Source organism: Panulirus ornatus, chromosome 48 (assembly GCF_036320965.1).
Source record: "Panulirus ornatus isolate Po-2019 chromosome 48, ASM3632096v1, whole genome shotgun sequence".
In the NCBI taxonomy this organism is placed as follows: Eukaryota; Metazoa; Arthropoda; class Malacostraca; order Decapoda; family Palinuridae; genus Panulirus; species Panulirus ornatus.
The window spans coordinates 21,397,906-21,410,020 of NC_092271.1; the positions used below are offsets into that span (position 1 = coordinate 21,397,906).

A 12,115-nucleotide genomic window follows, 5' to 3' on the forward strand; every position below is an offset into this window, starting at 1 on the left:
CCCCAGCCTCCTGTGGTGTATGTGTGTGTGTGTGTGGTGATGGCGGGGGGTGTGGTTGGTGCAGTATGGTAGTGTGGTGTCATCTGGTTCTTTGGTATACTGGTGGGTATGGCGTTGTGTGATGTGGTTTGTTGGTAGCAAGCATGGTGGTGATGTGGTTTGGCGATGGTGGTGTGTGTTAGTGATAGGGGTGTAGTTTGCTTTGGTGATAGTGGTGTGGCATGATGGTGGACGTGGTTGGTGTGATCTGGTTTGGTGGTGGGGGACTGGTGTGTAATGGAGATGGTGGGATTCGATGGTGATCGTGTTGTATGGTGCTGGGGCATAATATGGTGTGGTGGACGGGTAGTGTGGTGTACTGGTGGGGATGTGGTGTGGTGTGTGTGTGTGTGTGTGTGTGTGTGTTTTTGTGGTGCGATAGATGTGTTAGTGTAGTGGTGGAGGTGTTTGTTTGGTGATGGGAGCCGTAAGAGTGATGGGAGTGGGTGATGGTGATTGGAGGACTTTGATGCAAGGTATGGAAGTGGTGCTGGCGTGGTGGTATATATATACCGATGGCACGGGTTATATCCGTGGTTGTCAGGGAGGCGTTGAATCTTACACACCTATGATCGTGGTGTTGCTGGGTTTTTTTTTCAAGGTCCTCTTATCACAAAGAAAATATTGCGCTACTTTGGTGATGTTTTCGTGCAATAAGATTATATATATATATATATATATATATATATATATATATATATATATATATATATATATATATATATATACATATATATATATATATAGATATAGAGAGAGAGAGAGAGAGAGGTGGAGACAGAACACCTCCTTGCCTCACGCCGTTGATGGCTCTGCGTCACCACAGTGTGATGATAGATGAGCAGTGTCACATCCCAGGATTTGCCAGGCCACTTCACGGGTCTTCGAGGCAGCCTACGGGAAATCCACGTTTCCCTGTATATCAAATACTACCAAGTGGATCCACGAGGCCTGTTAAGTCCTCTCCCTCCTATGGTCGAGGGTAGGTTCACATTATACTTCCCCTCCTGCATGATTTTGGTCATATGTATATATAACCCCACCAAGTCAGTTTATGGAGCTTCTGTGGCTTCAGTGCTGCACTCCAGTCATGAGCAGGGAAATGATGGACTCCTTTGAAACGGGAAGAGGCTGTACTCCTTTTAGTTCATTGACGACTGAGCCTCGACGAAGGTGACATTTCACACACGGTGTAACTACATGCAGGAGTAGTCCGGTAACACACACAAACACACACACACCCACATATATATATCTATATATATATATATATATATATATATATATATATATATATATATATATATATATATATATATATGAGAGAGAGAGGAGTGAGCTCGTTAGGGGTCTGAGTTAAGAAACCATTTATTTCCTTAATTACATCATAATCCTCGTTGTCTGTGGTTTCTGTGTCAGGTATATTAACATTGTTTTTCATCTGATGCAACTCTCTCTCTCTCTCTCTCTCTCTCTCTCTCTCTCTCTCTCTCTCTCTCTCTCTCTCACCATCAAATCCGCACAGTGTTAACGTGTTGCGCTCCTGTGCGTCACCATGTGAGGCATACATCACTAGTGGATCACTTAGTGCCATGATGTCGACGTCTCTGTGGTCGTCTGGAAGGTCGTAACATAAGAATCGTACCACAAGAGTCGTGCCAGGTTACGACTAGCCTCTCCCACACCTCGATCTGCTCGTTCCACGAACCACGGTCGTTCACTCCGTGGATTACTCCTCGCTGTAAAAAGATCAAGAAATTATGTTTGGAAAACAGAGAGATCTTTATTAGCTTTTGGATGAAAGTGTTTGTCTGACAGACGATAAGGAAGGATCATAAATACGTTTCACAGAGTCCAACAATAGACATAGAAAGAGTCATATTGATGCAGTCACACTGTTACAGCATATTGATGTAAGTCTAACAAACACGCAGTAGCTTCAGTCCACGAATACGTACACTCCCACATGTCTAACAATACACTCGCATAAGCTCTCTCCATTGAGTGTGCCTGTGGCGTGCCGCATCAGTAGGTTAAAACAATGCTAGTCTGCAGTTGGCTGGCTCAAAGGACACTAGGGTTCATTCCCAGACATGACCTTCAATATGCATCGGTACATTTAAACAGATGCGTCTAACTATACACTTACGAGTTACAAGTGTATGAGAGCGCTCGTCCAAGCCCATCGGTACGCCAAACACCAGGATGTCTGTGACTAAATATGTCTTAAACTCCATCTATATAGTCATCCGAGTCTAGCAGGACATATGTACGTCGATGGACACACACACACACACACACCACGGGTCGGATTCGAACCCTGGGCAGGGCGCCTGGCTAACTCGGCCACACGGAGGTTGAAAGATGCAAACGCTTGAAAGCAAGCGTCTTCTTCTCTTTGAGTCCAGCCTCGGTTCAATGAGGGTAGCAAGTAGCATTGAATATAGAAAGTTCTGTGTTTGCATACATTAGAATTGTTTCCTCCTCTTGAATTACGAGGAAGGTTGATATTTCTTTCATCCCTCTCTTACGAAGATGATATTGGCTGGTAAATGAGGTCAAAGTCACCAGATATTATTAACCAGTTCAAAGAATCTATAGATTCAAAGGTACAAAGATGTCCGATGACACCCGTACACTTCAGCTGGATGACACCCATGCACTTCAGCTGGATGACACCCGTACACTTCAGCTGGATGACACCCGTACACTTCAGCTGGATGACACCCGTACACTTCAGCTGGATGTCTCCCGTACACTTTTATCTGGGCATAGACGTAAACAATCACCCGCACAAATTGATTCATTTTCCTCACGTTCATCAAGGATATTCCTAACACAGCCTCGCCTGGAACCCTGACCAAAGACAGAGCAAAAAAAAATGTTTAAAAAAAAAGATTACAAAAGAGATTTAAAGAAGGACTCTTATAATATTAAAGTGTTGGACGAATGTAATAAACTGAATGAAGGACGTGGTCCTTGCCGTCACCATACATAAGTTTAAAAAGGCTGTTCGATTGTTGAGAATGTTCGGGGAAGGAGGAGTCGAGTGGGGTCCCACGAGTGTACAACTCCCTCACCGTACGGTATAAGTAGGTAATTACGATAAGGCCTATGGCCCTACTGGTCCAGCCTTGCCGCACACTCTCGTCAAGTGGCATTTGAAAAAAAGAAAAAAAGAAAATCAAAAGCGGGAGTCAACCCGTTGTTTTAAGGGACCAAACAGTTGTTCATTTCTGTGTTAAAATACAGGATGGCTAACCAGATTGCGGAATCCCTCGGGGGAAGTTTGTGTTTGATAATGTGATGGTTTGGAAGAGAGAGAGAGAGAGAGAGAGAGAGAGAGAGAGAGATTTTAAGGCATGTTTACTGCCCCTTCTTCCCTTTCCACTCTGATCCGCCGTGAGACTCTCTCTCTCTCTCTCTCTCTCTCTCTCTCTCTCTCTCTCTCTCTCTCTCTCTCTCTCTCTCTCTCTCTCTCTCTCTCTCATGCAGGAACTGTTGTAATCATTGGTTTGTTTTTAATGACATGTCCAGCAAAGACAACATCTGTACAGTTTCCATCTGTAGATCATTTTTATGGGCCGGTTTCTCTCTCTCTCTCTCTCTCTCTCTCTCTCTCTCTCTCTCTCTCTCTCTCTCTCTCTCTCTCTCTCTCTCTCGTATCAGAACGTGTGCACGTTGATACAGCCGGGTTAATTACATTGTTTTATTCCGTAACATGAAACGGCTGAACTAGGCAAGTGCTGTTTATTAACGACGGCAGTGATGTCTCTCTCTCTCTCTCTCTCTCTCTCTCTCTCTCTCTCTCTCTCTCTCTCTCTCTCTCTCTCTCTCTCTCCTCCACGGCCGTCCACAACTTTACGGTTAACTTTTCCTGGAGGAGAATTTACAGAGAGTTCCACAATCGTTGTGTCATGCGTGGCTTTGGGTTGTGTGTGTGTGTGTGTGTGTGTGTGTGTGTGTGTGTGTGTGTGTGTGTGTGTGTGTTGAAGATAAAGTAGTGTAGATACGGACGCGTGCAGGAGATAAGAGCGACGATGTCTTTGATGCCGACGAAAGAAACTGATAAAAGATGAATCCTATGGGTAATCTACACTATTGATACGAATAACAAAATACAACGAATGAAAGCCACTTCAGCAAAATACGCTACAGTCAGGAGTACTAACCCTCAGGTTTGAAGTGAAGCTTCCAGGAAGATAAGAGAAGTGAAAGAAGTTAAAGGAGATAAAGACGGCTGATTTAAAATGAAGGTATGAGCATTCCCCGAACCACAAGGCGGGAATCCCATCGTCTTTGGATTCTCTCGGTTTGTGGCTGTTTGAACGTCTGGTAATCTCCGTGAATTTCAGCCACGTCGCCCGAGAATGCCATCCACTCCTTGTAAGCTCAGGGTATTACTCGTCCTACTTGAGAAACAGAATGTACAAAACTAATCCCGAGAGAGAGAGAGAGAGAGAGAGAGAGAGAGAGAGAGAGAGAGAGAGAGAGAGAGAGAGAGTATGACGGGCGTTGGTGGTGACTGGGTTTCAGCGATCTCCCAACTGAAGTTCAATATTTCAGAAGAGGAGGAAGACATTTTGTTTCTGTCTCGGGGCTGGAGTAGCTGGTGACTTCCCTTGGAGGGAAGGAAGGAAGGACCTTTGAGGTGCACGTGTGGCGGGACAAGGAGGAAGGGGTGCGGGGGTAGGCTCACTGGAAGCACGGGAGTGTGGTCTTCGTGAATGGTCTTAAAAGTATCGGGCCTCAGCCGGACCTTGGCTTTCTTGGAGCGCGACAACACGACCCCCTTTGGGTATGGTGCCCACTCCGTCATACCCAAGGGTTGTGAAGTCGTCTTTAGAAGAATGAAGATCCATTGAGTATCATCTCCACACACACGCTGCATTGGGAACCAAGATCCATTGTCACAGCGAGTTGAACACCGCTATTCCCCACGCCGCCCTTGAACACCGCTATTCCCCACTTCCGCCATCTCAGACAATCGTAGGTGGAGGAGGGGGAGAAGCCTACACACTACGAGCCATAAGGACGGAAACCAGGTTCCTGGTACAGTTGTTTTCCCACTCTCTGAGCGAGAGTGCAGATGATGAGTGGTTCGTGGATGGTGTGTGTGTGTGCGTGTGTGTGTGTGTGTGTTGTTGGCCACTCCATAGCAACCACGTTAATCTGTATAGTCCTGCTGTTACCACTGGCGACGGCTGGAGACGCAATGCCTGCCTCCTCTCTCCTGCTCCTGGCTCGCAGCCACCTTCCCACGTCTCCGGGCCACACGTCTTGGCATATCCCGACCTCCTCCTCCTCCTCCTGTCCCAGCCTCCACACGTCACAGTTTATACACAACTCGTCGTTGCCCGTGACTTCGTAACCCCACACACGTCGTAACCTGTGACTTCAAATACTGCGGTCTCCACACACCACGGCCCAAACACGTTGCGATCTCCACGCACTGTGGTCTCCGAACTTTGCCGTCTCCAGGCGATGCGACCTTCAGACATTGGGTACGTGCACTATGCGATCTGCGGATGATGCTGGCTTTTGCATTAACGAGGTCATGTAGCTGCCTGCTGTACTTACCAGGTCAGGGAGCTGACTGCCTGCTGTACTTACCAGGTCAGGGAGCTGACTGACTGTTGTAATTACTAGGTCAGGGAGCTGACTGACTGCTGTACTTACCAGGTCAGGGAGCTGACTGACTGCTGTACTTACCAGGTCAGGGAGCTGACTGCTTGCTGTACTTACCAGGTCAGGGAGCTGACTGACTGCTGTACTTACCAGGTCAGGTGGTTGGGTGGTTGATGTAGTTACCAGGTCGGGTATCTGAATGCACCCATTCTTTCGTGACACCGACGACACACCTTGTAATAAATATGGAAATGATTTTGAACCAACTACTTGCTTAGTTGATTAAAAGCTCAAGAAAACAGCAAAGAGGCATTTGTTTATTAGCATATTCACAAAATGGTGATTTTGAGTCATCGATGGCTCTGAGGGACAATGTTGATGGTTGATGGCTAATTACTCGTTTTGTACTCCAGGGGGAAGGAATGTTACACTCGTAGGGCTGTACTTACTCTGTCTCTTTGTGTGTATGTGTGTGTGTGTGTGTGTGTGTGGGTCCCACTATACAGAAGTTCAGGGAAGTAAGTCTAGCGTCTGATGAGGTCAGACACGATCCCTTAAACGATTGCTCATATGCTGTGAATGAACACATTCTCTGCCCCTCAGACACTTAGCACAGAAGAGACATGATAACTTTTAGATATTTTCAGCAAGAGTTAGTTACGCACTCTTAGATTATAATGACCTGATCTTTGACCTGACCCTTAAGGGATAGGTCAAAGGTCAAGCACCGTCATTAACGTAAGGGCGCAACGCCCTCGTACTCCAGGGACCATAAACCAGTATGTATATAGACGGACAGATACACGACAAAGGAAAACGACACACATCTACGCTAGAACCAGCCTCAGTAATTTCACATTGGTAAGAGGTCCCTGCGAGCGCTCTTACGGTGTCAATTGCACTAACATCAACGTATTGCTTTCAGCTGAACGTGACGATACTTATTCTTTTTTCTCTCTCTCTTCCTTCCTCAGCGTGGACACGGACGAGGTGGCGTTCCACGTCAAGCCGAACGGGAAGGGCGTCACGGCAGCGGACGTGGCCAAGAAAGCTGGTAAGTCACGCTTCGTGTTATATTGACCCGTAGGAAAGGCGCAGACCTTAAGCTGTGTGTTGTACGTCTCCCTGCCTACACTGCAAGATGAGCTTCATTCGTGACGCTGGGATCGCAGCTTAATCCCCTTACGAAATAGAGGCATCAGGTGATTAACAGTCCGTCCTCAGCATTATGACATGGTCGAGTTAATCCACGAGGATTTTTCCAGTCGGGTTTCCCCCACGGGGATGTGATTTTCATTTACCCTGATAGTGTTCTCCCTGACGACTACCCCCTTGGATAAGGGGTTGGACTATGTCTGTTGCAAGTGGTTAAGTTTAGAATTTTTTTGTGTTGTCTTGTACTTGTTTCTACGAAATGTTATCTAAGAGGGTAGAAACTTTTTTTTTTTTATTCCCCTCTGCCAACGAAAGTTTCAATTGTTTCGGAAGTTCATTATGGCGTGGGACTCGTGTTGACGCAATACTTTTGAAAAGATCAAGTCCCTAGATTGAGAAGACTGAGAAATGTTGTACAAGAAGATAATAAAGTCTGTATCTTAATGATTATATATGTAGTAATGCTTCTAATACAATCAGAAGGTCTGACTTTACAGAAGTGTTCAAAAAATTTAGTTTGAAGGGGATTTAACTCTAGATAATTTGTTGCGTTCATTTAGCATTATAAAGAACACATACGCCAATGATTTGGTGGTTCTCATGCGTACACAGCTCACTAGATGGTCTTCGCAGTGAACAAGTCCTGTCAGCGAAATATTTAGGGGTCCTTTGCTTCCCCAGTGGAGTCCTAGTGGTGAGAGAAGCACCAATGTAGACTTAAAAGCAAAGTGTAGGTTGTTAATCATTGCTTTATATGTAGATTAATCATTTTATATTGTGTGTGTGTGTGTGTGTGTGTGTGTGTGTGTGTGTGTGTGTGTGTGTGTGTGTTGTAGTAACCCTGTCATAACCTTCAGCCGCTACCAACACCAACACCGCCATCTACAGCCACCCAATCCTGACACAGTCCACTACTCGTCTCTCCACCATTTACTCCACCTCTACCACAGCCCTCAAGTCTTCACTAACCATCCTTCCTCCCACACCGCCACCATCGCCCGCCGTAGCCATAATCCTCAAAGCAATCACCCCCCCATTATATCCTCCGGCACAGGCACCGGCGCCTCTCCGCCATCATTTGTCGCCATCAGTACTGTTATCCCGCCACTGCTGTCCTCATACCACCTCTCTACCACCACCGCCGCCTCCACTCCTGCTCGTGTGAGCAGCTGTTCCATATCCCCTGGATGGATGGGGTCCTGCTCGCGTATGTTGGTGTCTCACCATCCATTTCCTAGCCACTGTGGGATATATGACAGGCCTTTCCTCCCATCAGCCATTCTTCGACTGTTCCTTGCCATTCCCTCTCGATTTCGCCTCTCTCTCTCTCTCTCTCTCTCTCTCTCTCTCTCTCTCTCTCTCTCTCTCTCTCTCTCTCTCTCTCTCTCTCTCTCTCTCTCTCTCTCTCTCTCTATCTATCTATCTATCTATCTATCTATCTATCTCGTGTGTCTCCGCCGCTGCGGCCTGGACCTAACGCACGCGCCAGGTTGCTGCTTCCCATAGTTTCTGTGTTCAGACCTACTATACGAGAACTGACCGTTGTGATACCACCTCCTCCTCTCCCGGATCAGCGAAGCTGTAGAGTGCTCTTTCTCATCTTTCCCTCTTCATTGTAGCCTTTCCACCACCTTTAAGAGTCAACAAACACCCGTAGAGCTCAGATTAATCAAATAAACCTGTTTTTTTCCTAACTTTTTTCTTTTTTCTTTCATCCGAGATGACAGCGATTAGGGCATGTTTTTGCCCCTGCCGCGCTGGCTACTATCAAAACGAAAAACGCTATTTTTAGCACCTTCCGCTACCACCGCACACCACCACGATAAACCCACCACTATCACCACCACTTGCATCACTACCGTTTCCGCCGCCACCAGCACTCCAACCACAGCCCCGCTTTCACCAACGTCCCATCACAACTGTATCCCCAATTTCCATGTACATTGTCTGGATAACGAATAAAGTATTATCATCTTTATGTGATTATTATCATCGCCTTCTTGTCGTCCACCACCCTCACCATCCATCACTGCTCCACCCTCACCATCCATCACTGCTCCACCCTCACCACTCTCCACCTTCCATCACTTCCACCGCCACAACTCACGAACGTCTTCTGTCGCAGAGGAGATGCGGGAGTACGTGAAGACGCAGCTGGACGTCGACATCAGTCAGACGGGCGTGGGCACTAAGGTAAGTACCTCCCACCCTACGTACATGTTACCTGCTGGGGTAGGCATGGGGTTGAAGAAAAAAACCAGCATGTTACCCGCTGGGGTAGGCGCTGAGGTGAAGACCTACCAGCATGTTACCCGCTGGGGTAGGCGCTGAGGTGAAGACCTACCAGCATGTTACCCGCTGGGGTAGGCGCTGAGGTGAAGACCTACCAGCATGTTACTTGCTGGGGTAGGCGCTGAGGTGAAGACCTACCAGCATGTTACCTGCTGGGGGGAGGGGCTGAGGTGAAAACCTACCAGCTTTTTAAATTTTGGGGTGGCGTTAAAGGGGAAGACCCCCAGTGTTTTGCTGGGGTAGGGGCGGGGGGCCACCAGAAAAGTTAAATTGCTGGGGTTTGGGCCCCAGTCCTTCCCTTTTTACCCCGGGGTTGGGGCGATGGAAAACCAAGGGTGTTCCCCGCTGGGGGGCCGGGTAAACCTCCCCCTGACCCCCGGGGGGGCGTTTAGGGAAGACCCCACCAGGCCCAAAAAACCACCCCTAGGGGAAACCCCACAAATTCCCCCAAACCTAGGTAAATTTCCCCAAATTTTTTTTTATATTTTGGCCTCCCCTGTTCGGGGGTGGGGAATGAAATAAAGTTCTTTGGGGGGGCCGAAAGCCAAATGGTTTTGGGGGGGAGGGGGAGGGGGGGAAGATCCGTGACGCCTGGGGGGGCCTGGGGGAAGGGCCCAAGGGTGTTACTTCTGGGGGGGCGGAGGGGATAAAATTTCTTTGGGGGGCCTGGGGGACCCCCTGTTCGGGGGTGGGTGGGTGGTACCGGGGGGCCCGCGGGGGGTGGCGGGTGAGGGGGGAAATAAGCGTTACCCCCGGGGAGGCGCTGGGGAAGGGGGTCCCAGGGCGGGGTGGGGAGGGGCCCCGGGTTTTAAGACCTTTTTAAAAGTTATTTGGGGGGGAGGGGGAGGGAAGGGTTTAAAAGAGGGGGAGGGGAGGGAAGACCAAGAGTTAGGGGGAGGGCTAGGGGGCCTTTCCACATTTCTTCCCCCCCGGGGAGGGTGGGGAAAACCTCCACTTTTTTCTTCCTTCCTCCCTTTCCCCTTCCTTCCTCCCTTTCTTCTTGGGGGGCCCAAGGGAAGCCCCGCTGACCCGTGGGGGGGGCTGATGGGTACCAGCATGTTACCCGTTGGGGGAGGGAAGACCAAGAGTTACCCGCGGGGGGGCGCTGGGTGGCCTGCTGTTAAAAGGGGGGGGGGGGGCCCCCCCCAAAAATTTTTTTGGGTTTTCCAACCCCCTTTTTTTTTAGGGTGGGGGGGCCCCGGGGGCCCCCCCGGGGGGGCCGGGGGGGGGAAAAAAAAAAGGGGGGGGGGCCCCAAAAAAAAAAACCCCTGGGGGCCCCCAGGGGGTTTTTTTTTTTTGGGGGGTGAAATTTTTTTTAAATTTTTTTTTAAAAAAATTTTTTTTTTTGTTGGGGGTTTTTTTAAAATTTTTTTTATTTTTGGGGGGGGGGGCCCCCCCGGGGGTTTTTGGGGGGGGGGGGAAAAAACCCCCTTTTTTTTTTAAAAAAGGGGTTTTGGGTTTTTTTTGGGGGGGGGGGGTGAAATTTTTTTCCCCTTTTTTTTGGGGAAAACCAAAAAAACCCCCCCCGGGGGGGCCCCCCGGGGGGGGCCCCTTTTTTTAAAACCCTTTTTGGGGGGGCCCGGGGGAAACCACCCTTTTTTTGGGTGGGGAAAGGGTTTTAAAAACCCCCCCCCCGGGGGGGGGGGGGGGGAAATTTTGGGGGGTTTTTTTAAAAAACCCCCAATTTTTTGGGTTCCCCCCAAAAAACCCGTTTTTGTGTGTGTGTGTGTGTGTGTGTGTGGTGAAATTCTCGTTTTTATTTCCAGTTTTCATCCAGCGAACACGACGAAGCAATCCTTGAGCGCGACGGTGCGACCCATGGGTGTGATGACTCTTATTGTCTTTGACCGAATACTTTAGGATCGGGTTTACCATCAGTGCCACATCGCTCCCTAGGTGTGGCAGCGCTGCGCAAGGGCATCCTCATTCTACCCTCTGAGACAAGAGACAATAAGGTTATAACCCTCGGGTATTATCATACCTACATAGTGTATCCTTGTGTTCTACCCCATCGTGTCATCAGATGGGATCATTGCCTTCACGTCTCACCATTAGTTTACCTTGTCTACTGTGGCTGTGAAAAATGAGTATACAAAATGCACGTGTGATTGCGAAAGCGACTAGTGCAAATATAGAGATATGAAACACGCGTATACGAAATTACGTTCAACAAAATGCTATGCACGACAATGGTAATTGTATCCACGCGATATTGTTGAAAGAATTGTGCGTATGTAGACACTGTGCATTACAGAGTATTAACCAAAATCGTATTCACTCATTACTTATTCAATAGAGTTGCGTATTGTGCGAACAATCATACGTGTTTTTTGCAGACAATGCGCTGAAACGCTCTTTGATTTGAATGTGAAAACCCAAAACTGTATGGATAATCTCCATATGACCTGGCTATTAATAATTCGTGCAGTCACACTAAATTTGCCTGCCTCTGTTGAATCTCTTTCAATATAATTGATAAATCAATAGACGTATAATCAAGACGAACAAGCACATTGTCTCTAAAGAGTTTCAAAGTAAATGAAGAAAGAATACCACATACGTGTAGACATACGTATAGGCATTAGTGCATCGAAGAAAACATACGTTCACGTGGTGAGTGAGAGTGTTACAGGGGGGGCGCTGTCTGTCACGCAATATGACAGTCTTCTGTGTCATATGATATAGACAGTTAGAAGGTTGAGGATATGGTTATTTCTGATCAAGCCTGTGTCACAGAAATCAATAACCTCCTCACAACTTGCTCTCACAATAACCCACCGTCTAGCTAACTGTTCGTGCTTTCAACATGCGCATTTTTTTGGATCTAAAAAGGTCAGCAGTTTATCTTAGTACCTTCACCTCTTCGAATGTACATGTTGTCCATTTTCTAAGAAAATGATGTTCAGCAGTCTTTTTCTTCTTCTTCTTCTTCTTCTTCTTTAGCACCAAAGACGAGGATATCCATATCTAATTCATTATCGGCTTTGTCTCTTGCTCGTTC

General features: G+C 47.7%; 1 protein-coding gene across 10 annotated transcripts in view; it reads left to right on the forward strand.

The window, feature by feature from the left end:
* IA-2 (tyrosine phosphatase IA-2) overlaps positions 1 to 12,115 on the forward strand; it is a 351,905-nt gene that overhangs the window by 222,285 nt on the left and 117,505 nt on the right. For all 10 annotated transcript variants that reach the window (XM_071690103.1, XM_071690109.1, XM_071690106.1 and 7 more), the window contains 2 exons: positions 6,642 to 6,721; positions 8,948 to 9,015. In XM_071690103.1, coding sequence (XP_071546204.1) covers positions 6,642 to 6,721; positions 8,948 to 9,015 — 148 coding nt within the window. The remainder of the gene's footprint in view (positions 1 to 6,641; positions 6,722 to 8,947; positions 9,016 to 12,115) is intronic.